Source organism: Rissa tridactyla, chromosome 6 (genome assembly GCF_028500815.1).
Source record: "Rissa tridactyla isolate bRisTri1 chromosome 6, bRisTri1.patW.cur.20221130, whole genome shotgun sequence".
Classification (NCBI taxonomy): domain Eukaryota; kingdom Metazoa; phylum Chordata; class Aves; order Charadriiformes; family Laridae; genus Rissa; species Rissa tridactyla.
Genome location: NC_071471.1, coordinates 49,296,502 through 49,324,293, shown reverse-complemented (window position 1 = coordinate 49,324,293; position 27,792 = coordinate 49,296,502). Strand labels below are relative to the sequence as shown.

At 36.6% G+C, this 27,792-nt stretch overlaps 1 protein-coding gene across 2 annotated transcripts in view; it reads left to right on the top strand.

Moving 5' to 3' along the window:
- ADK (adenosine kinase) overlaps window positions 1-27,792 on the top strand; it is a 298,411-nt gene that overhangs the window by 187,700 nt on the left and 82,919 nt on the right. For both annotated transcript variants that reach the window (XM_054207000.1, XM_054207001.1), the window contains exon 7: window positions 25,076-25,246. In XM_054207000.1, the coding sequence (XP_054062975.1) occupies window positions 25,076-25,246 (171 nt within the window). The remainder of the gene's footprint in view (window positions 1-25,075; window positions 25,247-27,792) is intronic.

Below are 27,792 nucleotides of genomic sequence, written 5' to 3'. Positions count from 1 at the left end.
CATTATCCATATTCTCCAGTGAACAAAAGGAATATCTGCCTGAATAAGCAGACACACGTTCACTCTTTGTAGTCCAAGCAGATGCAAGTTTATTATGCCACGTTCTGATGTGTCCAAAGGCCATATTCTATACAGCACTGTCTTAATGTGCCTTTTTGCTGAGATGCGCTTCCTGACTAACTTAGGCTTAGCGCTGCACTAACGTAACTTTCCTAACTCTTGATTTTTGACTGTTCTTGCAGCTGGTTGGCCCAAATCATAAGCATGCATCTGCCTATAAAAAACTGTTCAAAATACTGTAAATCCAAGCAAATCCATTGAACTGTATCAATCAGAAGTGTGTCCGTATCAGTTTATGATGGAATACCATGCTTTCTTGTTGATAATTATATTCACCATTTCAGAATGGATTAAAGCAAACCTGGAAGCAGCAAACTCATTGGAAAGGAAAATCACAGTTAAAGTACAGCATTATATGCCAAATAATTTGTTTAAGATATGTTAGGTGGGAACGCCGGACTTGTCAAGATGGACTAATCGTGCTTCCACTCACTGAACACCAGCATGTTGTTGAAGTTCTTGGAATTGTTAGTACAGAGGAGATTATACTCTACAGTCCAAAAAAGCCATGTGAATTGTTGAATGTGGCAGGTCAGTAGTAGAAGTAGTGAGCACCCAAAATTTGGGCCATGGAATGAAGTGATTTAATCAGGGTAAATTATTTTTTGTCGTGTGGTTTATTTACTCCTTTTGTTTCTTTGCTTTTTTCTCATGCTCTCATGAGTGGGAATCATGTTGTTGAAAAATACTAGGACTACCTCAGGTGGACAATGTGAGATTTTTTTGCTATCTGGAGCTGTGTTGTCGTCTTGTCATTTTCTCTTAAGGAATTACTGCTAAGCTCTTGGTGTTTTATGGAAGAGTTTAAATACTTTGTTTAATGCATGCTGTGTTTATTAAATAGATACACTGTGTTGAATTATAATCCGTTCATAGAGTAAAAGGCTGCTATGCCCAAGGATATGTTAAAATCTTTCCAACTGCTCATACCTGCAAAACAAAATCTATCGTAGTAGCTCAGGGCAAAATCCATCCAGCCAAATACCCTGTATCTGACAGTGGTCAGATATTCCTTGAATATTTAAGGAAATGGGGGAAGAAAGAGTCTTTCTTCTTGGTATCGTGATAGCTTGTGGCTGTCAGCAGTTATGGACTTCATTGATGTGAAGTTGAATCTCCTCGCTCAAGAGCATCATGTTCCCATCATGATATTAAGCAATTCATTCATTCATTTGAAGAAAATTTTCACTTGATGTAATAGGATGGTTTATTGAACTTTTTTTTATATTAACACTGTCAAATTTTTGCTTCTACAATGTAAAGCATTTTTATACAAATTCTGAGAATCGTGGTAAAGATTGCTAGTATTCAGGAGCTACTGAATCTGTAAATTGGAACAGAGTAGAAGAGTGTAAATCATTCAAGACCTATACGAGACAAGCTGAGTGTTAATAAGATGACACAATTTCACTGAGTGTAGAATCATCTCCTTGAAGGCAAAAAAATAATTTCCCCATGAAATACCTTCTTTACTTAGGCTAATTAGATTCACATTTGAAAAGTCTTCACATTTAGCAATGGCCTAATTATTTAGCCAACTAAATATATAGCTTAACCAAAGAGACAGTCAAAAGAGGAATTACATCCTGTTATTTGTATGAAGTACGTTTTTTTAACTACTACAAGAATTTAGGTCCAGCTTTATTACCCCAGTTATTCCTGTGAGAAAGTCCAAATCCAGAAGATGTGTAATCCTCAGGGAAAAGGAGGATGTTGAGAGAGGGGATATTAGAATGAAAAAGTGGATGGAAAAATGTAGAGGCTAAGCCATTAAATTCAATGTATCCTTACGTTTTGTTCCTATATGTCAAAGCACCATTTTCCATTACAAGATACATCACATTGAACTCTGGAGCTTGCTTTTTTCCTTGCTTTTTAACTTATGCCCATGCTAATTCTGAACCAGATGGGTCACTTTTCTGTATCTACAACAGAAAGAAGGATAGGACAAAGGTAAAGGCAGAAAGTATCGTTGTGGTATATGGTTGTCAAGTATATGTAGATAAGCAATAGCATTTTATCATAATGCATCTAATTAATAACCCAGTCTCTTTAGACAGTAAAATATCTTCAGGACCATTTTCAGTATAAGCATTGTATGCAAAATAGCGGAGCAGTTTTCATGCACCTTATAATAGATTGTTAATTAAAAGTAAATAGGACACTTAAGTAGAAAATGAAATTATCCCATTGCTTGAAATACCTTGATGCAGTTTTTATTACAGGTTGCATATGGTATCTGTTAGGAATTTGAGCATGGGTTGGTTGTTGAATTATTGTGTGGATTAGCTGTAGTATTTGAAGGTTCTCGACTTTAAAAGCATGTGTCTGTTTTAAATCCTACATAAATTCCTCACAGTTTTTTAGAACAGTCTGTAACTCTAACCAGGGCATTTTTAACACCACAGCTTCAAACAACAGCAGGAGCAAATCTAAAACATTGCTCTGAGTGGTTTCATAACATCATTAAAAGATTTCATTTTAATTAGATAAATTCCCCCTTTCTTTAACTTTTCAACCTTTCTCTCCTAAGTTCTGCAAGGCAAAGGGTGAAAAGACTAACTGAATTGAATTAAATATTAAAACATTAAAACTGGCATTTTAGAGCTCTTGAGGAAAAGACAGGGGGGAAAAAAACTCATGAAAAACATATATTTCATGCATATTTTAGATTTTATTTTAAGACCTTTCCAAAACTATTATGGATATTCTTAGTAAGAAATATTATAGGCTGTGTTGTCTCCCAGGGCAGCTAAAGTTTCCAGAAGGAAGTTCAATCTGTAATACATCTTTCACATGTTATTTTAATAAAAAAGCAAATATCATTTGTGTGTTTCCACTGCTAAATGGAGACTCATTGTTTGGTCATGTTTCCCTACATCAGCAAATACATTTAGAAAGAATAAAGTAAACTTTATTTCAGGTTACACTGATGTAAAGCATTATGTGTATGTTACAGTAAAAGTGATTTGAGACTGAATGTGAAAATAGCTTAATTGGTGTCTCCCTGTTTGTGTCTCTGTCCAGGGGTTTTTACATGCATGGATTCATTTGCATGTTATTTACATGTTTGCAACTTCTGATGTTATTAAGCTCTCTCATTTCTCCTCACTCAAGAGCAGAGAAACTTTATTGGTAATCAAGTACTGTCATCTACAGAAGAGTAAATGAAAGAGAAATTACATTTACTTAGCTTGCTGTTACCATTTCTCCAGAGCAACTTGTAAATTGTATAAAGAAAGTCGAGGGAAGCTGTTCACTGCATATAAGCATTGATCTGCATTGTAAAACCAATAGCTCTTTTGCTGTTGTGGGTCATTAGTCTGAAACACGCTGAAGGAATTATAACAAGTCTTTGCAGACTTTAAATGCTCTACAGCATGAATGCAATTTATCTTACTAACGTGTTGTCCCTGGCATTGGTAGAAAATGGGTCATCCACTTTGATGCCTTGTGACACATGGTATCATAGGCAGCATATGTTTATCTCGTGTTTATCTCGTTTTTGAGACACACTGAGCACCGACTTGTCTAAGAACATCAATTTGGTTCAAACCCATTTGAATGATGAAATCTAGGTTTGTTAACCATGTCAAAGAAAAGTGATGTTGTAACTAGGTTTCTTGAGAAAGTGTCAATGCTGTGTAGATGGACCTTGTGTAAATTATGTAGGATCAAACTAGAATAAAAAGTTCACTGCTCCCATCTGTTGGTTAACAAAGGAAAAAGGTAGCTACCAACTAGTCTTCATTTATATAAAACTTGCATGCAGAATTCTTACAGTGATGTCCAGGGGCCTGTCTTAACTAGAGCTAAGTTCATGATGGGTTGTATGTATACTAAGGAGAGTTTACTCCTTTTAATAAACAATCGACATCGAGAGGAAGCATTCTGCCGAAGTTACCTCCATGCCATTTTTACTTCCCCACAAGACCCATGTGCTGGTCGGCAGGTTGTGGCTGGAGGTGACAACTGAGGACTTTGGGGTAGAAGCTCTGGCAGCCTTTGGAAAGGGGATGTCGATGCAGCTGGTTGATGCGGGTGTAGCAGAGTTTACTCACAGCGTGATACAGGCAAGAGAGGATTTTTTTTTTTTTGCTGAAGTTGCGTCATTGGTAGTGCAGTTTTTGTGAGTCCATCCAGCCACGACTGTGACACAGAGGCCCGGGGGATGCAGCTTCAGTACAGGAATGGACATCCCTCCATCGCTCCCTGGGTGCCAGGCCTGAACTTCCCTGCAGGCCTCAACAAATGGGCTGCAGGAGCTGGGGCCCGACACCCAGACGTAAAGTCAGAAATGGGGGTTTAAAGCAATGGGAATTGGGGGCATCTTCGGGTAGATTTTCCTATTAGTTATTCTGGCTGTAGGTGACGAAAGAGTTATGGGAGAGCTCCCATCTGGATGAGTGTTTTACTCCTTGTTTGTTTAGATACATTGTTGCTTTGCTTGCCCACACTGACAATACCTTCTTGTCCTCCAAAAATGTTTTTCTGGTTTCCTACGTAGACTTGGTGCCTGTGGCGGGGGAAGTACTGCGTGTGGGAGGCACCGGGGAGAACACTTAGAAACACCAGTAATTCCAGTCCTGGTCTGGAGGGTTACCTGTTCCCTGTTCCCTGTTCGTGGCTAGAGCACGCTCTTTTCCTTTCCCCCGCGTGTAACGATAGAAGATTTTAAAGGGTGGCTTATGCCATTCTGCTTGTCGAAGAATCCTGGTTTCTGAGTTCAGTTCACAGAGGCCTTAGTCATCATGACTAACTGAGGGAATAGAAGAATAATATAAGCAATTGATACTGGGTTATTTGACTGAATCCCAAACTAAAAAATGTAAATAGCAACAAGCTAGGACTAACAAGTCTGCGGGAGCTGGCAAGAAGTCCTGTGACGGTCGAGGCCTTCTATTTCTGCCTCTGACTGTAGAATAAAAGTTACTTGCTTGCCTTTGGGGATTCTGTATAGTTCAGTTTTATATATTGATCAGTGTTTTTAAATGCTTTTAAGGCTTTTAGACCAGGTGTTATTTGAGGAGTCAGTTTCTCTGGTCCTTTGTGAGCTGATAGTGCGCTAGGGTATTACTGAGTGACTGACAGGGCATGGTTCTGGTTTTCTCACTCTCACTTTTTATTTAATGCAAAGAAGTGAAAGAGAGGAAATACAGAAAAATACATGTATCATTTTTTTTTAATTTTGTATAATTATTTCTAAATCTCCTTGCTTTTTTTTTTTTTTCCTAATGCCACCATAGAAACTGCAGTCTGTTTATGAGGAAATTGAATTAACTTTTCTGAAAATTATGTTCTGGAATTAATTTTTATTTGGCTTTTATTTTTTAGTGGACTCTGCATAATTTGCAAAAATCTACCAATTCTTAGTTGACTTCTATTACCTTTTGAAAGTTGGGGGTTTTTAAAGTGTGCACTACACGTTATTTCTTAGGGATGTAACCTGACATCTCTGGTAGCTACTCAGACAGTCTCAAAGCACTTTCTAGATGACATAATTGATACATCATATAAAGAACCAAAAAGAATGAAGCTGCTCAGTGACTCACTACGCCACTATGTGATAGTTTAGGACAGGAAGTGTGGAATAACTATGTGCAGCTGGATCTACAGGATGAAATTAAATAGACAGGAAATACTTAACCAAGCTGGAATTTAACCGCATCCAAAGTGGAATTTGATGTGGAAACTAGCACCTTTAATTATATGACTTCTTTTTCAAAAGAACCCTTATGATCGTATGTGGCCGCAATCTTAATTTTCTTGTGTTGACACTGAAATTCAGTCATTGATTGAACCAAATTTTACTTCTCTTGTGAGAAGGTCAGGATCCTAATTGTCTTTATTATACATCCTCCTTCTGTGCAGTATTTAATTGCTGAATGGAGGCGCATTTATGATTTTCCAGGATCAAATTATCTATCAATAGTGATTGATTTTATTTTTGCCATTTAACAAAAGAGTTAGAACTATCCCCCCTCCATTTCTTCTGTTGTTTTACTACAATTGCAGAGTGTGGAGAGAGGACTGACTTGGGTCAGTATTACCTGAGTATTCATGAAGTAAAAACACAATCAAAACTCTTCTGTCTCTCCTCTCTTTCCCTGGAACCTTCTCTATAACCTGTCATGCAAACTTAACTTTTACTTTTTTCGTCCTATTATTGTAGTGCCTTGGAACCTTAGTGACAGAGCCAACCCCTGTTGGGGTGCTACTCAAGGAAATATTTCCTGTTATAGAGCGTGCAGTACGAAAAGCACATGGAAATAAGAACGTAGTGGTGATGTTGGTCTGAGTATCCCAGAATCTCCGGTGCTAAAAGTTTTACAGTGGACATGGAAAAGCAGAGGCCTATGGAAGCACTTTACCTGCTTGTGAGACAGAATGGGATAAAAGCAGATAGCTAATTGTTTCAAAAGTGAAGTAGCAAGTGGTGAGTGCTCACAGATAATATGGTTTAAGATGGGTATGAAATCCTGGAAGAGGAGCCGGCACTGAATACTTGATGCAGTCAAGGAGGAGATGAATGGAAAGTGATCTGATTAGATATAGACTGGAAATTATTTCTTTTTCGAGGTCAGTTGGAATAAGGAGATGTCTGCTCAGTTTAAGCTGTGTGACTAATAAGTGAAGGAAATATTATGCAGAACCTATTAGGAGAATTGCAGTCCTAAAAAAGATTTGAATTGTGAATGTGGTTTGAAAACGTGGGTCTCGGCTTGGACAGAATAAGTCAGGACTCGAACAAAGAGAGAAAGGTCCTTCCACCATCAGCTTAAATATGTGTTTGGTAATGATTACCTGGAAATAGACTAGAGCTAGAGGCAGTGTAAAGATGTGTTAAACCAACCTCTAGAACCACGTTCAGTGACATTGAGGAGGATTTTCCAAAACATACACTGAAGGGGTTGCTAGAGAGATAAAAGCATCAAAAAAGGGAAAAGATAAGAAAGTCAAGAGTAAAAGAGCACTTCAGAAAGAAGAACGTGATCAATTCTACTATAAGGTACTAACAGGTACTTAAGTTTTCAGAGTTGGGAAGAATTTTTTAGAGACTTTGATTATGCCTTGGTGATGCAAACTTGCATCAAAGATTTACTATAGCATAAAAGGAGGGGAAAGTCAATTTCAGTTGGAAGTTGATGGGCTGTATTATGGGAAACCAGTGCAATAGCCAGAAAGATAAGACAGGGAACTTGGAAAGAATCAAGGGCCATTATCAGTGGATGAAATGGCAGGATGATGTAATGAGCTGTTATTTTTATCATATTTTTATCATCTAAATCTAATCCTCGTGAACTACAGCATAAATTATAGAATGTGCTACTTGAAAATTAGATATCTTTATCATAGTTTCTTTTCTATTGTCTCACCTTCTATACCCATCCTTCCCTTTTCCTTGTTAAAACAGTTGGCAAACCTTTAGCTTGCGAAGTTGCACATTATGTCATTGGTACATTGAGGCACATGTATCAGCAGAGTTCATAAATGGAAGCAGCTGGTTTCCTCTGCACTTAAGAGAATGTACAAACACACAACCAAGATCTTCAAATCCTCTGTATGCTTTGGATACAATTCCTATCCTGAAAAGCCATGCTGTGATTTCAATTAGTGCAGATGTGCACCGAGCCACCTTATTGGCTCAGAAAAGAATTCTTTTGTTTCAACACTTGAACTGCTAGATCTGGTTAGTGTTACCAAATGAAAAAAAAATAACATCACACCTATGGTATTAGTCTTATACTCCAGTATCTGAAAAAGCCTTGGCAGGGGAAAAAAAATGTTATCATCTCATAGGGAAAAGCTGAATTCATACACAGGAACTGCAGGATTACTTCGACATTTTACTAGTCCCCTGTAACACCAGCAAGTCCCATAAATGCCTAATGGAAAAACAGCAGAAAATGAGATCTGCAGCAGGCCTTTAGAGATCAAATTTATGTTGCTGAACACTTTTTTCAGGTCAGGTTTAAAGGTCAAAAGAAAGTGGATAGATTAAATTTGCTGATTTTGCCAACTTTAAAGGCCCCTTTTTAGAGGTTTTCTGTTTCTGTGGGAAGCCCCAATATGCTTTTGGATAGTTTTGTGCAAAAACTGAAATGTATAGAATCTTTACTGTATTTTTCTCATGTGAGAAGGGCACTTGTGTAACAATCCTTAGTTATCCCCAGTGTGCCCTTGAGCAGCATCTGATTTAGATCCAAGGTATGTTATCATCTTGAAGTAATTAATACTTCCTATTAATAAAGTTTTTAGTGTATATTCATTTCGTATGCAGACTAAGACTCATCTATCACAGGGCCAGCTGTGACACCACGGTGACAAAAATAGTTACCCCAATTCATTTTCACACTTGTGTTAAAATTTATCTCCCTGTTTCTCACACAATATTTTTCCCTTCTGTATCTCCAAGCAGAAGAGTATCCCAGTAAGCATTGCTAGCTTTTACACTCTGTGCTCCCTTAAATGTGAATAGAATCAAACTATCATATCCTCATTTGAGAAGCAAGAAAGTGGAATACAAAAATATACCACAAAGTACATTCTAGATCATCAGTCTCTGCAAACACTAGTAGAAAAAATGAATGACTGGGAGCAGGAGGATGACTGTTAGGCAATATCTTCAGAATCCTAAGTAATTGGGGCATAATGCCAACATTGTCATTTTTAGAAACAAAGCACTCTCTTTTCTACAGGGTAGTGATACTACACAAAGACAAGTTGAATTAGAAGCTTAGTTTCTGTACATGAAGCAGTGGAGAACAAACAGCATGTTTGTATTACCTGTATTTTGATTCATGGTTTTATTTATATAGAGTTATTTTGTTGGTCTTTGAATGTTTTGAGTAATTCAGTGAAAGATCATTCAATATTAGCTCAATGTCAAATCTTAATACTTCCCAATTAAAAAAATTTGGACCTATCCTCCTCACTGTGCCCCCTCAGGAAAATCTTGAATGTGTAGCAACTGAAGTTGTTCTCTCAGTGTATATAAGTACTTTTAAATCACCATGCTTAAATTCATAGCAATCATTCACTCAGGCTTTTAAAAAATTATTTTGAATTGCTCCTTTTTTTTTAACTTTCTAGTGGATACTTTTCTACTACGTGATGATTTTTAGGGCATGAGGCTTTCGGAATAGTTCAAAATTTTATTAATACAGAATTCATCAGAGACAACTGTGTTGACTTTCAACCGTGTGTTTCCTTTATACTTTTTAACATTAATTATGTCTTTGGAATGGAGGAATTAAGTGATATCTTTAAGTACAGGTTTACCAGTATCTCCATAGTTTGAAGTACATTATTAGACACTCGTTTAGGAAAAGCTTTTCTTTCGATATAAAACTATAAATACTGAAGAATCTTATTCTTACAGTTTAGTTCTTTAGCAAAGCTTCTGCTGGAATTTGAAGAGCTGGCTGCGATGAGATCTTTGTGTCTTGCATGTAGTCCGGTGGGAGGTTTTGGTGTTTAAACTCAGCTGCTAGTTATGATGATTTTCAAAGTCAGCCAAAGTGGACATGATAATTCCAGTTTCAGTGCTAACTGAAAAATTTACTGAAATGTGAGCCCAAATATCCAAGCACTTTTAGTCTGATATAGCTGTCTTTTACAATTGCAAACACCGAAGATTGTCTGACCAGATATGGACCTTGCTGAACTGAATGAAATAAAACTTAAGGCTTGGATTTCAGCTTGGGAACAACTTATCACAAAACGTGCACAAGCTCAGGGTAAATTTGAAAATTCTCCTTTCAGAATGGAGCTGATGGGACAAATTTTAATAAAATTGGATACATCTGCAGTGGTATCATATATCAACCGAGAGGCAGACAAAAGAAGTAGGAATTTATTGGAGGAATCCATCTGACTTTTCTTGTGGGCAGAATTACATCTGGCATTTGTGAGGGTGTGCCATTTCCCAGATCTTCACAGTATGTTGGCAGAGTATTTTAACAGGCTTGGATGTTCATTTGGGAGAGCATGATCTCTGAATAGATACATAATTCACTGTAGCAAAACCAAGGTACAAATCATCCTCAGAACAGACTTTTGCCATAAGAAGAATATCTAAAGGCAAATACAAATTTGTAACAGGCAGTCAGAAAAGCAGACAAAGTATTACTGTATCAAAATGCCAGACATTCAGAGATGTTTTATAAAAGTTTAATTTTTCAAACAGCTCCTTGTCATTTGTATCCTCTTCTCAGAACATAGAATGATTATGATGGTAATTGTGGAAAATTGCTAGTCATCAGTGCTATTAAATATCTAAATTCTAAAATGCATCATACAGTCTTGAAATTGTTGAATATTTTCCAAGGACTGTTATTCACAGTGAATATTCTGAAGTTCGTTTGCTCTGAGATTACAGTGGACAGGAATATGGCAGGGTACGTGAGATACAAGCGATCATCATTGCAGAGAGTAGATGCCAGAAAAGCAACTTCATGAGAAGACTTCTGCAAGTCCTGTGCATCTGAATGCAGGTTGTGAGGAGTAAATAGGTTCAGAAGACACCTCAGTCCCTGTTTCTTACACATATGCCAAAGTACTGCCGTGCTGCAACCCATTCTCTGAAATCTGCTTTTTCAGCAGCCCTAACCATACCATGGTATTACTCAGAGGTTATGTATGTGTTCCTCGGCTTCAGTACTGTTGGATTTACAAAGTTAAGTGCACAGCTTCACAGGTCTGAGGCGCTCATTCAAGGAAGAGTCACGTAATTTCTCTGCTTCTAGACAAGCCCAGGGCTGCAGTTTCTAATAAGTAACAATAATTACCTCTGGCTAAACCTAGCCAGAGTTGGGTGACATAAACATACCGTCCTATGTTTCTGTATATCTATTTTAAGCTAGGAAGGTGTGGATGAAGCAGACTCTTAACTGGTTCTAGTTCAAACTGTAAGAAATCAGTTGGGTGCTGGCAATAAAAAATCTTTACTCTCTTTGTTGGCTGTTAAGTGTCTGAAGTACTCATTTGGTCAAGCTAGAGCCTAAAACCTAAGCTAAATCATCATATTCAGAGTACGTTCTTTCTATTGGAGCAGTTTTGTCTGTTTTGGTGCCCAGAAGGGAAAGGTGCCATCAGACTGAATGTCAGGAAAGGCAATTTCTAAACTCAAGTTCAGCAAACATTACAAAGTCAGAACCAGTTTAACTGTTGGCACAGTGGTGCTCATTTGCAAAAGCTAATGTAAAGCTTATGCCAGCAAGAAATTTATTCTCTTCACGTTTCAGTTTTGTGCCCTGGTGACTGATTAAAAAAATAATCTTTTTTTTTTTAAGTCTTGGTGCTTCATAGCATCCATGGAGAACAGGTATATGGACAGGCATATTAAGGATCAAGTTTACCTTCACAGGAGCCACTATCCTACAATAAACAATTTTTCAACGAGTGTCATTCGCAACTTTTGTGAAAATCTATTGGTGTCTGTTTATGGTATGGAGCAACTGTGCTGATTGAGCTCAGAGCTGGAGGAGTTTTGCTGTAGAACTGCAGGAAGAGCTGAATGTGCCTCCGTGGTACTTTCACCTGAGTGACAAGTGAGGAAAGAATACCTCTCCAGCCTGCCTGGTGGCTGCTTGGCTATGGAAACAATAAGCAATCAATCCATTTGTTTGTGGATCCTGTTTAAATTTTTGATGAGGACGGGTAATATTTTATAAACCAGTTATTTCCAGTTATAAATTTTTTTGCATTGAGTTTCACGGAGTAAGATTTCCCTGCTACAGAAATATAGAACATAAAAGGAAAAGGAGTGAAAGGCAGTTTGTGCTTCAAATTAGTACATTTAAAGTGAACAAAGCCATCCATTGTGTTGCTTTCGTGTCACTGTTGTTAGATGTTAATTTGATAAGGACAGAGTATGTTAAAATGGAGACTGGAAAAAAATGTTGAACCTTTTTTTTTCCTGACTGCTTTATCATACATTATAATGTTTATTGTTGAGATTAAGTACTCTCTATTCAAGCAGTAACAAGTTTCATAGTGGAACAAAAGTAAGCAGCACTCACAAAATTCATTTTAACAAAAAGTGTGAACAGAAAGATATGAAAACTATTGATTATGTTGTCTGTGCTGACATACAAACAAAGTGATAACTGTTCACATCTATAAAAGTTGAAGAATGGCAATGTCAGATTGTGCAAAGATTAACATAAGAATCTGACATCTTTGGTGAAAATTTATAATTACATTTGACGCTTTGGTAGAGATTGGAATGAGGGTGGAATCTTGTCAAGTAATTTTTTTTTGTTGTTCATGTCATTACCAACTACTTAACCCTTTGATTAACAACAATTATTACTATGGATAAATGCGACTATTGGTGAGGGGAATGCATTGTCCTGTGATTTATAGCAGTATTCAAACATCTGTTTCAGAAGGGAGCTGCTTAAGCTTAATTTTGTTCTGCAGAAGATGTTCGAAGTAGCGTCAAGTAGATATTGCTCTCCAGGGGAGGTTTTGTGAAAATAGCTGATGTGTGTCTCCACTGTCCTTCTTGAAGAAAATTCAAGCTCTAAGTATCAGAAAGTTGCAGAAATGTGAAATATTCATCCATGGCTTCTGACCTCTGGTTTGGAGGTATCATCATCGCTTTCTTTTCCTGTTATTTGTAGAAGTGTTCGATACCGCTCTGCCAGTGTTTGGTTTCTTACTAGACTCCTGACTGGGTTGGACCATAGATCTTGGTGAGCCATTGCAGGGACAGGAGTAAAGAGAAAATCCTTGATTTCCATGGTTAGCTGTTTTGAAGAGAGAGCAAGCTCCAATAAATACTGAATCATTGGGCATTCCCATAAATGAAGGCATGTCATTGATACAGATGCATACAAATATATCAAAAACTTGAGTCAGAGGCTTTCCGTGTTCGCTCTGAAGAATGCATGCTGCATTTTACTTCGACATGGACCAATAATTTTCATTCCCTAAAATGAGGTTATTTATTATACAGTTCCAAAATGTTCTAGTTTGGCTGTTTAAAAAGTAGAAATGATGTTTATTTAGCATAAGGAATGGATTTAAACTCTCAGAACTGAGGAGGTGATTTTGAGATATCCCAACTTCCCTTTCTTATAAAAGAACTAAAACATGAGCTTAAATGCTGATTTTAAAAGGAGTGCTTTTTCATTTATCTTTATTTATACGTGTCCAATATGTCAAAGTTATTCATTGATATTCTAATCTAGAAAATCATGGTTATAGTGTATAAATAAGCACACAAGTTAACAATGTTAAATACGTTATGATAGCTTTAGTATCTGTTTTTCTTATTCTCTCTGTTTTCAAGGACACAAATTGGATGGCCAGAGATTCAAGTAAAGGGCAAAGAAGAACAGGGAACATTTTTTCATAATTAATATTCTCGTAGCAGAGCTCGTTTCTGTCCAAAGGACTGTCTACATATAAGGCTGTAGGCATTAAGATCTCATTGACTTCATAATTTTGAATTCAGGGAAGCTCCAAGTGAAGTTGAAGGGCCACAGGAAGACCTTAACCTCTAAGGTGTTATTCAGCTCCTAATGCATTTACGTGGTTCATTTGCAAAGAGTATACGTTTTGTGATGTTTATTTCAGGGTAAAGTAGCTAATTTCTGACATGCTTTGTGTAGAGGTATATGCAGTATCTGGGATGCTCTGTTCTGAAGTACTCTTAGAAGCTGACAGAACATCGGAGGCTATATACTTTGTCCACAGTTTTTGTCCATATTTTTCAAATACACACAAATCTAATATATCATAGAGTTCTAGAATAATTCAGGTTGGAATGGACCGCCAGAGGTTTGTTAGAGCAAATTCAAAGTTTACGCAGTTGCTTTATGTTCAGTCATTTTGACTATTTCTAAGGATATTCTAATGTTTGACCCCTGTTGTGAAAATTCTTTTTCCATTTGGAATTTCTTCAAACATTATAAAACTCATGAGTTTCAAAACCCATTTGCTTGAATCATATAATTGCAAATACAAGTTTTTAAGAACATGAACTCATATAAATCTCTCGTCCTTCTCCCTGTACACTTTAACATTTCGAGAATAAGAAAATTTAATTAAAGCAGACAAACTAATTTGGGAACTAACAAACAGGAGAAATGTTGGTTCAGGCTGATCTTCGAAAACCAGAATTGCCATGTTGGAAATATCTCCTTGAATGTAACTTTGTTTCCATAAAGTACCAGTTTTGGAGGCTTCAGTGAGTCCAAAGAAGTCACTAATTACCAGTTACCAGTGATTTGCTTAATTGTTATTTGGATTCTGCTTTGTTGTTCTTAATCTGTAAATTGATTTGGAACTATAAATTCTCATTTACATGAGAGTTTATGAAATCCCTTTGTCTGTCATACATTAAGTAGAAAATACTGCCCATAAATTTCTACTGTTGCAGAAAAAAGGTGTAACATTGCACAGTATTCTTAAAATCAGCAGCATGTAATCCTACCATCCAAAATTACATCACGATGTCTATATGTGAGCAGCCCCGTTCAGTATTTCCTGAATTCCATTTTGCAGACACTAGTGTTTTTCGTGGAAAATCTGTAATTTGCAAGTGTCCCTATCAGAAGCTGTACGTCACGTGGAGAGTTAGTGCTAAACACACCGTACCATCTGCGGAAGGGACCAGTACCCCTTTGAACTTGGATACCTACTTATGACGGCTGAGAAGCTGCATTGGGTACATTATACTCCTAAGGTGGCTAAAGGGGCATTGTCACAGGCCACACTTTATTAGGGAACAGTAGGTATTTGCTTACTAAGTTTCAGGGGTTTCCTCTTCTCAAAAGCGTTTTACTTGAAAACTCAGAGGTATTCTGCATCAGGAAAGGTTAGTTCTCTGAAAAAATGTTTGTTCAGTCCTATTTGCTGTATCTGTACTCTGATTTTCTGTGAAGGTTGGCAAATAGTATGACAGGAGTGCAGTCATTTTCAAGTAGAGAAGTATGGAAAATATTCAGTAGAAAATTAAAACTGATTTAGAACATCCAAGCATCTTGAATGGCATTGCGAATTGAAGCCCTTACTGAAACCCGCTACTCTCACAATAATATGACATTACAGAAAATAGCGTCTTAGCAGAGAAATTTCCCCTCAGGTTGTAAGTTCTGGGAGTAAAAGACTAACACTACCCTCCCTGGTTACAGTAGTGGTTCTGCTATTAAAAGTGTGTTTCTGAGGTGTGAGCTCATGAGTTCATTAAAAACAGGAACTTAATCTAAGTATTATTTGGCTCTAAAAAGATAATAGTCAGGGTATTTCCCCCCCCGCCCCTTGAATTTGAAGAAAGTACTCGTTCAGACTATAATAATTAATGCCAAGCACTTACGTAGCTTGTTGTATTCAGTGTTCTACAGACAATTATTGTTACCCAAATTAATTTAAGTGAAAATATCTTTGTTTAGAGTTTAGTAATTACCCACATTTCAACTATATTTCTTAATAATTATTAGAATTAGCATAGGTCCTGGCCCTCATTTATTTGTGTGTTCAGAAACAAAGTCATGCAACAGTCTTTATATAACAAAAATTAAAAGGCCAAGCAATAACACTAATGTTCTTTTAAATAATTAATTTTAATGTGTGAAAGTGTGAGCAATAAATGTTTTATTGTAAACCCTGATGTGGTAATTAATCCAAGTGATTAGGACCTAGTTGCATGTTCATAATAAATGTTATGTTTGCTGTGGAAGAAGTTTTTTTGGAATTGTAGTTCTGGGGTTAAAGTTGTGAGAAGAGTGATATTTAGAAGGAAATGTTAATGCACTTACTCTTAAACTTGGTAAGCCAGATATTGAAAGAAATACATCCTTTAGTATTTTGCCAATTACTTTTTTAGTTCTTCAGAGCATTTTATTTCGCTGTGCACTTAATTTTGTGCAATAGTCGTGCTTATACATTAAATTAAATAAATCACAAGGATACGTACACTGTTTAGAATCCAAATACCTTGGGGAGCATGAGAGGGTATTTTGGTTTATTAATCATTGACACGTTAATTTGCAAATTGCAAAAGACCTATTATCCCATAAAACTTGTCATTACTTTAATGCAAAGAATAAGTCATCCTGTGAACAATGTTAGTTTCAGGTGTACTGGTTGTGCTTTGGATAGCCCTATTGCAGGCCAAATTAATTCACATCTCCACTGAAGCTTTCGAGCTGCTCTGGATTTTTGCAGATATAATTTATGGAGTTTGGATCCTTGGGTTTTTATGTTGTGTTTTTTCTTTTTTCCCCAGCAAAATTACATTTTGTAAATATACTGTATGCTTCTGTGGTGCTGTATAGACCTCTGTTTTGCCCTTGGTGTGCCAGCTTTACTTAAACAGACTCTGTTAAAGGATGAGTTAGCATTTCAATAGTGCAATAAGCTTCAGAAATCTTTTGTGTTACCTCTTGATCATGTCTTTTTTTCTCTTCATACCTACCATGCTACAGTATCAGCATAGTCTTTCTGATGATATGATCTTTATTAGGGAAATAATACGCTCTTTCTTTGGGGCTCTTGAAATATGTTCTAACGATGATGGTAATGACTTTGATTAATATTTAATCCCCGTGCTGCTATGTTCTTATAATTTACAAGATCTCAAAGGTAGCCGGGGGGAGGGAAGAAAGGTTTCTGCTTAAGTGTTTCAGTATGAGAGTGCTTAGGGAAAAACATACCTATGTTTTATTATACCTTATATCTGTTTTCTAACCTGAATTTAAGTGAAACCTTTCATAGCATTGACCACGTTGTTGACAGGGAAATCCGTAAGGTATAGAAATCATGCTGGAGTTGACTTATAGTTCATAGCATTGGACTCATTCCTGTATCTGCTTATATTGCGTAACGGCCGTGTTCCTCTGCATCACCAGGGAATCCTGACACTCTGAGGGCACAGCTATAGCAGTATATATACTAGTATAGAGCAAGAAGTTGGTGAGGATTTTTTTTCCCTTTTTTTGTGAGCAGGGCAACTAATATTTATGAATACAGGAGGGAAAGCCCAAAATTTGTGTCCCCCTCCACTCCAAAAGTCACAATAGTTGTGTGCATAGCCACATAACCAAAAAGTCTCTTGCATGTACACAGCAGAAGAATTTGTATGATATTCAGGCCATGGAATATTAAAGACAAATCCTTAAGTAAGGACTATTGATAAGCAAGCTTTGAACGGTTCTCCACAAGACTTTATACAATCATATCAAATAATCTGCTTTTTTACAAGGTCTTTTGACGCACAGTCAAAAGATCAGTGAGGATTGTCTACTAATACACCAATGGTCAGTTGTTGTTTCTGTCTTTGAGGGTTTTACCTGTGTTTATAAAATTAACTATTGTGCTGGTATAAGCTCATTTAATTAAAAGGGTACTCCTGTTTGTTCTCTTCTTGTTCAAGGCTATTTGAATAAGCAAGGAATAGGCTTGTTTTAAATGTTTGCTTATAGAGCTTTCAAACTAAGGATTAACTGTCTAGAGAATTAGAAATTCTCTATGCATTTGTAGTTACATAGATTCTCTCAATTTGCTAATATACTGTAAATATTATGTACACACCAAACTTGAATGAATTCAACATATGGTTGATGTTTACATAATTAATGAGATGCCAAATTATATTAATGTAACTAGCCATACAGAAAAAAGCAAATATTGCACAATCATCAAGGGCCTAAATTAACCATACCTTATTCTTTATTTCCCGAAATGCTCATTTGCCAAAACAGAGACCCTGGGATTGTGCTCAAAATTGTGGAAATTAAGATTGAAAATCAGTTATCTCGTTGTTCCAAACTTCATAAATAATATAATTACCAATTTTTAGACTTCTGGTTATTGTTTCATTAAACAACAGTTGGTATTTCTGAGTCTGCTCTTTGGTCTAAACACAACATTATCCTCATATTAATAGATGGGTTAGGCAAATCTAATTTTGACAAAGAGTTGTTTTAGAAGAATGAAGGGTGAAAGAAACAGTTTCTCTCTTTAATCAACAATTTAACAAATATTTTAAGATGCATTACTTTCTCAGTAAGGATTAAATTGGTTTTCAATGAAGAAAAATCATAGCAAAGTGGTTTTGGGATACTAGGAGAAAAGAAGAAAAGTGGCTTGTTCTTTATCATAGCTTGTTTGATTTGCAGCTTATATTTTATTGATGGTAATGCCCTGTACTTTATAATACCTTTCAACGCAGAATTTCAGTCATTTCAGTAATGTTAAGTAATTAAACCTCCCACTGGTTCTGCCAATGGAGGTGTATTTATCATTATAAATATTTTGCAAGTGGGTAAACAGAGTCAAAAAAGGTTGAATTACTTTAATCAAAGTAATAAAACCTCTAGGCTCCTGTCTCCCAGATGATGTTTAATACTTACTCTAAAATTCTGTTATAAATTCAGTATAAATAAAAATAGACGTCTCTCTCCCTGAGCTTAATAATCTCACATAAAACTGTGTGCTGAAATTTAGAGAGAATACAGCGATTTATTTTTTTTTCTTCCTCACAGAGGGGCAGACTTTAGGGAGCTACGTCAAACCATCATTTTAAGATCTTAATTCATCTTGCCAAAATGAGCTTAACTAACTTTGTAGTTTCCAGGGAAATGGGAGAATTTTTTATTTGTGACATTTCCCTACACCAAAACCAGGCATATTACTGTTCTCTCACACATGTGTGTACACCTCCACCTCATTGTTAAAGTTCTCATCTATACACTCTGCGAGTATACATCTCGTAAGTAAAGTCACACAATTATTTTGTCCTAAATAGGGCGTGGAAGACCTTCCTGGAGGGTGCTTAATTTAATCAATAGCGATCAGAATTGAAAAAGATTTCCAAATTGTTTAAAACTAAAAGGAAATTGCTAATATATGCATAAAATAATTATTTTCTTTAACATATAATGTCAAATATTGGAGGTTTTCTGCTACTGTTGTAATCTGATAGATACTAATATGGCAGCAATCAGGGTTCACTTCAGCAACAAAGAAGCTGTTCAAGCCTGAAAGCAATCCTCTCCTCCTGACATGTTGGCACCATCATAGAGGAAAATGTCACGGTCAATATAAGCACATTTACTGACAGTTAGGTTTTTTCCTATGTTACTGAAAACTGTTTGAAACTTGGCTTTTATGAAAAACAGAAACACTGGCCACTCAGAATGATAAAACAATAGTTTACAGCTTAGTCATTTTCCAGTTATAAAGCAATACTTTCATAAAAATAAACAATGCATACAGGAACAAGCCAAAACAATTACTCAGAGAAATTGTTGCATTCTTGCTGTCTTTGCTTTCTGATTTAAAACAACTGTCTCCAGTAGGAACTGGAAAAAAAGCGGCACATTTTGTTTCATTAAGTAACCACTTGCTGATCACTACAAGATAAAATATAGTTCCAAAATGCAATTGATACCGTGTAGATACTTTCTAAGTTCCTAAATGACCTATTACATGAAGAACAGGTACATAGATTAAAATAACGTTCATGTATTTCGCCAATTTACAGACTGAACATTTCCCAAGTGGATAGTTATGTAGAGCTTTTGTCCTTCCTAGAGAAAGTAAAAAATGACTTAAAGCACAAGCACCTTCATTAATAAAGGTCATGTTGTTTATTTAAGTTGTGGGGGTTTGTTAATTATTTCTGGGGTTTTTTTTCCACATCCTGAGTATTTTAATATCTCTATCATTTGATCCTGTTCTGTCATATCTCAGGAAGGAAAATAATTTAACAAATAATTTCAAGTAGGAGCGGGTTGCAAGTGTAAATGTTCAAAACTCAGAGGAAGAGGTAAGGGGTCAGTAAGTCTGCTGACTTGGCAGTGTTGCACATTCCAAGTATTGTGCTCAGATATTTCAGTGTTAGAGATAGTTTTTAAATTGTTCCCTGCTCTTTTAAACTCACATAAATACTAAGACAGATGAAGAGCTTTTGCTGTAACATTCCAAGAAGATTCCTTCTGGTTCCTGTTCTGAAGGAAGATTATTTCATTGCCTTGTCTCATGGTGGGTGGGACACAGACCGAACCCAATCTGCACTCCGTGTGGTTCAGAGGTTAGAAGGCAAAAGTCTTTAAGTCTCTTCTGGTTGGAAGAGCACCTGGAAGCCTTGTGTAATTTTTTCTGTCTGTAGCAGTTACCTAGTGGTTCGGTTCTCCATCCCAAGGATTGCCATGTGTTGCAGCTTCATTGCTTCCAAGCTTTGATACTCCTGCTAGACTGCAGCAGCTGAGACTGATGGCAGAGCAGAGATGAGGGAAGCCTCTTCTGCCCAAGTGGGTGGCTCGAAGTTCTCTTTGTGTACAGAATATGGGAAATTTAACCAGGGCCAAAAGCTCTGACTTGGTTATGTCTGTCGCTTAACAGAGCAAGCTCTTTTGGCACCTTAGCAGTCTCACTCTCTCACTGGAACTGCCAGCTTACTTGAAGTTAGATGATTTCTGTAGGGCTTTACTGAATCACAGTATTTATCAGGACTGTCACTACGTAACTGTCAAACTTTCTATGTGCCTGAAAAATACCACCCTTTAGATGGATGAGGGAGTGATGTCGTCATAATCGCTTTTTTATGTAAATGCTTGCTATAAAATACTTTTGGATTAAATGATGTGTTCCTTTCATGTTGGCAGAATATAATTTGTCTTAAATGGCAGCAGACTGTTGTATATGTGTTTCTGAAAGTTAAATATTTTGATTCACATTTGCGATTTATTGATTTACATTGTTACCAAATGGCATTTCAAAATCAGCTCAGAATACCATGGTTCAAAATCCTGTCACGCATATGATAAAGTTATTTTCATGTAACCCACTCTGCAAATGGGAGTGGCAAGAAAAGAGGAGGAGCTAGAAAGAAGAGAGGGCAAATGCATTTTAGGGGGTAGTTGGTTTGAAAACAATCCTAATTTTTATTATCTCTGTATGTTCTTATGCAAACATTGCTTCTGTGCTATTAAACAATAATAAATCCAAAATTGCAAAGCTGTTGTTACCATCTCAGCCTAAATTTGTCTAAATGTACACTGGGTCACAGATTTTAGTTTTGGCTTTAAGGAAATATTCACTGGCTTAAAAAAAAAATATCTTGATCCTCATTGTGCAAACATTACATGTGTGTAATCCAGATGAATTCAGTGCAAGCATGTTATTTCATGGGAACAAATGATGGCAAGATTTCTCAGTTTGGACAGAACACCTTATGTAGAATTACTTTCACCAAAGCCAGAGTTGTTCATGTTTCATGAGATCCTTCAACACTCTGTTTCTGTGCTGCTGACACTTTTGACACCCTTAATTTGCTGCCCTCACGTTTGTCATTCTGTATGAGCTTAGTCTAGGTCAGAAGAAGCCTTCTGGGTCTGTGTGTGATAAAAATGAGAGAGATGACTTGCAAAGACCAATTGCTTGTACGTAAACCCACCAGATCCTTCCAATAATGCTAGTGTCTGAAAAAAAAAAAGAGTTTAAAAGACTATCCTGAACTCACAGTACCTTGTCATATTTTAAAAGGTGCATCAAAAATTTCTGAATATTGTAAAAGCAATTTTACAAGCAAGAGCAAGATTAATATGATATTCTCTCTTGACTTTGTCTGTTGTGCATCTTAATATTGAATTTTAAAAGCTCTTAAGTTACAAACAAGCTACTGTATCTCCCATAGCCATGTGTCTGCAATGCACAAATGTGTTTTTCTTATTTCTTCTTTTTGTTTCTCTTTCTCCCACAAGGGAAATATTTGTCTCCACCAAAGGACTGTATTTAAACAGAAGGACTGCTTACAGTGCATAAGAAAAGTATCGTTGTGTTTTGCGTGTGTGTCCATAGAAGCATGCATATAAATAATTCAGTCTACCATCCTATTTTCCTGGTGTATGTATGAGTTCAGCCTTGCTCTCTGGCTTGTGGTACAATGGTACCTTCCTCCTGGCATAGAAAAGAGGCTCATTACATTTTGAGCAGCAGAAAATAGGGGCACATCATGAAGCTGTAGCATCTGGTATACTCAGTCTCAATCAGTGCATGCCAAAGAAATACTGCGTGCTGCTAGTATGTCTGATAGCCTTTAATGTTTAATAGGTTTTCATAGTACAATATTGCTGCCTTTCACTTTCTTTGACTGTGCTGTCTAGTTATCATATGTCCTTGTATGTACAGCATCCTTTCACAGAGATAGATACCTACACAGTAATTTAATTTCGTGCATATAAACACAACATAAGTTTCCCAGGCTTTGGAATTTCTGTACATTACCTAAGTGTCTCATCTTTTCATTACAGATAGGTTTTTTTCATAGCTGTTTTAAGGTACCTTTGGGTTTTGAGGGTAAAAAGGTTCTCAAAACCCTCAGAAGTAGAGGTGTGTAGGTGGATATAGAATATCTTCTGAGAGGCCTCTTATCTTCTTGTTAGTGGGTATAGGACTGCTTACTAGTGAAATACAAAGTCTTTTATACCAGTGATACGGAGCTATGCTTATTCTCACACTCAAAGCTAATGTTGGCTACCAGTTAATTCTTAGAGTAGGCAGGAGTGGTTGACTTAGACGTTCCTTTGTATGCGTCTGTCTGGACAAAATGCAGTGGCGGCTGCAAGAGCGTGTGGGCTGTGATTCTGAGGAACCACGGAGTGACTTTGTTGTGAATCCCAGTGAGACAGAAGAAAACCTGTTTGGTTTAGGGGAGTTCACTCCCGTTCAGAATTGTAGCATGCTGCAATAGTGTGGTCTGTGGTTTACCTAGTTGTAAATCAAACTTAGGAAGCTTTGTTCCTGTAACTATACTGGCCATAGCTGTAATTGGAATTCCACTAAAAATAGAGACAAACTCAATTTAAATACTTAACGGGGTGTGGGGGGGTGTCTAATTAGGTTTCTTTAAACCCGGATCTGTTCAGTTCAGATTTTATGCATTTTCTTCCTACTTTGTTAATTCCATTGTGTGAATTCTGCTGCTACTTTTTTTTCAGTATTGCTACAACATTTCTTTTGCAAAGAAATGTTATATTTGGCAAAGTTTTAACAAGAGCTCTCATACACACAGCTCCTAATTTCTAGATGTTTTAATGTCAAAGAGTTATTTAAATGAAAATATAAAAAACTCTTGGAAGACTGCAATTAAATGGCAGAAGTGATTTTTAGGAAACCCAGAAGACAGAGCTGTAGCCTTTGAGAGTTCCTGGCCTTTACTTTGCAGGATCTGAAAAGCAAGCTCTCCTATCTGCATCTCAGTACTTTTATGTTGCCTTTCCAAGGAAAAGGGAGTTGGATGCAGGCCTGAGTTAGATCTCATGGGGATAGCGTTCTGTACCTTAAATTACAATCAGATGTATTTTAGTTCAGATGAAGTTTTCAGCCTGAAATTGGTAAGAAGCCTAATTATTTGACCAGGTTACTATTTACTATAGCAATCTGTGATTTATCCACAGCTGGCAACACGTTAGCCTTGAAAGGTTTTTGTGTTTGAAACAGTTTTTAAAAAATCCAACTCGGTTCATTAAACGAAAAACTAAAAGATGGTAGAGATTGCTATGGAGACGAGATGTTATATAAACTGTTCATTTTAATTCTTCAGAATGTAAAAATAGCAAAGAAGCTTGGATGTTTACAGTCTTCCAGTCGTTCAAGGTACTGAGTAGCTCCACAAGATGCAAAGCATTCTTGCGCCCTTTATTGTCATGTAGCGAATCGTGCCCAGATTTTGAAATCAGTCATGTATTTGTTAGACTGGAGAGCGTGGAGTAAGGAGAAATAAATAGAAAGAGTTTCTAAGTAGTCTTTAATCTGTAGACTCTTCATTATATTATTTTTTCCAGTGAGTAGAGTGCCTAAGATGATCTGTTAGCTGAAATATGCAGGATAAAAATACAGATATTCTGTGATCTGAAGACATAATAATATGGATAAAAACTGAAAAATAAGACTATTTCACTATTATACCTTTTAGAGTGTCATGGTGGTGATGTTACAGACAGGACTGAGATCGTGTTTTATTTATCAGAGCCCCCTCAAAGTTGTTTGTTGCTGTGCCTTAGGCATTATCTCTGGCCTTAAATTTAACACTTGCTGCTCTTGCTTGAAAATTACTATTATTCACTGAGTTTTGAGAACAGTTAGTAAAATTGCTTTTAGGATTATAAAAACGAAACATACAAAATTTGTTTAATTAGTGTAAAAACTAAGCCTTTGTCTAATTAGTAGATTAATGAAACTGTAGGGGATCTTTACATAACTCCTGGAACGTGTGTGGTTGAGGTAACCATCTGCAATGCTAAATTCAAAATGGCAACCTTGAACTTTTATTTATAGAGGGTTGAAATCGGCATTCACAATTTGGTAGAGAAATAGTCATTTCTGGTTGAGTTCTGTTTATTTTGTTTCACAATTGATACTTACTTCAGTGTTCATATTCAGAATAAAGAACAATACTTTTAGGAGGGAGTGAAATAAAATACACGTGCGGAAACGTGAAAACCCTTAGGTTTTGCCTGCAAAACAATAGCAACTACTACAATGACAGCATACTCAACATATTTATTATAAACAAGGTAATAATTTTTCAGGCAAGGGATTTCATTAATCTCCTAGCTGTGTATAGAGCCATCGTACTGGACTTTGGAATTAAGCAGCACAGTCTGATTGACTCTATTACTAAAAAGGGGCGTTTACAATTACAATATATCACCTTTTAAAATACGAACATTAGTCTTAGCTGCCATGGGACGGTGTACTACATGGAATGCTGAGGTAGGGAGTTACGTTTAGTTTCGGAGGGCTGTGACTCTAGGCATATGCGGTTTCTTTGTCACCTTCATAATACCTTAATGGAAAGGCAATATTTTCCAGAAGTTTTTATCTGTGCACGTGTATGACAAAGGTGGGCTGGGGGAGACCTTCTAGAAGCAGCATACTTCATGTGGTTCCTAATATGAAATCAATAACATACATTGATTTGTTTCGGTGCTTGCAGGGATTCTTCCTGACGGTGTCACCAGAAGCAGTATTAAAAGTGGCTGCTCAGGCTTCTGCAAACAACAAGATCTTCAGCTTGAACCTTTCTGCACCATTTATCAGCCAGTTCTACAAAGAGCCTATGATGAAAGTCATGCCTTATGTTGACGTCCTTTTTGGAAATGAGACGGTGAGTCTTACGGAAGTGATTGAAGCATTTGTATCTCTTGCACCTAGCTGTTTGTGTCTGCTTCCTGGTCCTCCATTATTTATAGAGAAAGACTGACCATGTGAAGTGTCACTAGAAAATGAATTCCATGGTCACAGGACTGATATTTCAGTAGATGCCAAACATGTCACTTGACCTTTTAGAGGTTTACAGCTAGCTCATTCTAGTGTAGAGATACATGAACAAGTTACTCTAAATTAAAAGAGGAAATATCCAGCACATTGGCTGCTTTGTAATAACTGTCCGTGTGCGTGATATACTCACCCAGAAGTTAACTCTCTGCTGGAAGAAAACCTATGAAGGGCTACTGCAGAGCTGCTGAGGTTCTCTAACTTGTTTCCATACCTATACTGTTGCTATTAACAGCCTTTTCTGTGATAAAGACAGCTCTGGGGAGAACTGGGATGAAAAAACTGAGAAGTGGTTAATTGGTTTAGGAGGTTCTCATTGATTTTATGGTAGATGAACTGGCAGTCTATCTAAGGAAGGCTTATCTTTGCTATGCAACAGTTGGCAAACAGATTGCATGAAATTCTGGCTGGAAATCCATGGTAATAGACCAAATGAATTCAGATTTCACTCATTGTAGTGCTATCACTTTTTGATTTTTTTCCACTTCAGAAAGTGCTCTTAAATATGTATTAGTTTGCTCAGCAGAAAAAGGTTAAAAAAAAGCCTTTGAAAGTGTGACACACCTAAATGTAGGGTGGGCTTGTCTCTCAAGATAACTACGTTAGTACAGGAAAATTATGGAAAAGCAGCTTATTCCTGTCAGTGGTTATTCCTGATTGTGACACAGGGAGTTGCACCAACACATCAGTTTTTACGCTATTGTCTGCACGTCCACATTAGGGGCTAACATTGTTACAGATATAGGACTTTTTTTAAAAAAACCCTATTTTTAAAATAAAGAAAATTGCAATGTTTTTTAGATGCAGTAGGATAAGGGAAACCTTAAAGATACAGAAGAAGTATTTTCCAGACATTTTGCTGCTATTGCCAACTGTTACCTTTATTCTGTCTTTCACAATACATTTCTCACAAAGATGCTACTGAATATTTTGATGTAATAGCAATATAATCTCAACAAAAAAATCTTGTCAGATTTCACAAATTAAGTAATACCAAGTCTAGCCAATATTTGTGTGGGAGGGCTTCATAGAAACTTCTAGGATTAAACCTTGCTGGTCTCCTGTATCTCTTTGGCCCCATTGCCCTCTTAGGAGAATTCAGATCACAATGGTTCATTAGGTGCTGTCTTTCAGAAGATAAAACATAGGTTGTTACTTTTTGTATAATTGCACACTTATAAGCCCACTGTACTAATGACATTCCAATTTTAGAAATTATATTTGTACTACCTTAATTTCCCCTGCCATTTCAGTTTGCTATGGTATTATTCACCTGCTGTCATAAAGTATTGTATAGGACTGTTGTGTGTATTAAAGTTGAAAGACTCCCTGGATTTTCTGTGTGTAATTTCTGAAGCATTTTGGTGTCTTTCAGGGTAAAAGATTATATTTAAAACTTAAGTGATCACCCTTAAACTTGGCAGTACGAGAGATGTGTGTGTGTATATATATACACACACACACTTCAGAGTAGCAACCTCTTATGCTTTGTTACTTACACTAATCAGTTGAATCCCTGGTCATTTTTTAGCCTCTGCTTTCTGCTACATAAGCTGGCCATTGCTGCTTTCGAGTTGTTGAAATGCTATTTGCAGTGGTTTGTTCTCTTGTCTTTCTGTGTGACTTGAAACCACACTCTTGGCATGGTGTACTCCTAGTTTTTAGTAGCTGCTGTATCTTGTGATTGTCACTATTTCTGCTCTCTGCATATGGTTTGTGGTAAGGAGTAGTTGCAAAACTCAAGAGAAGTTCATTCTGACATGTTCTTCCTTCTAGTAGCTTCTTTGTTCTTTGGTGGGTTTTTTTCAACTATGTTAATTTCATCTACAAGTACATTCAGGATTTTTTTTGTGTTTATGAATGCCCTGATGGGCAATGAACCACTGCAGCTAGCCAACACCAAATTTTTGCATATTTACGGTGACTTCTTTTTGCTACATTTTCCATCAAATTTGCTACATTTTCGATCAATTTTGCTAGTTTAGTTAAATACTGCAAGTGCATAAGTTAACATATAAGCAAGGCATACTGAGTGCTGTGGTTGTTACTTTATTAGTACAAACAATACTCTTAGACGTGATTTTTATTCTTCCCTATATTTATCTTCACTCCACATTATAGACCAATACAATTTTATTGTTAAGCACCAAGATGTTTATTTTTTGAGTAATACAAAAACATCCAGGAGCAGCAAAATTCCAAATTGCTGCCATTCCTAAACTAAAAACAATTGGTAAAGTGATTTTAAATTACATCTTCTACTTAAAAATTTACATCTGAATGGAGATTGGTTATTTAAAGTTTCAGCCAGATGGTAATTAAAATGGGCAAGTTATAAACCTCTCGGAATAAATGTTCTAGTTTAGAATGTAAATG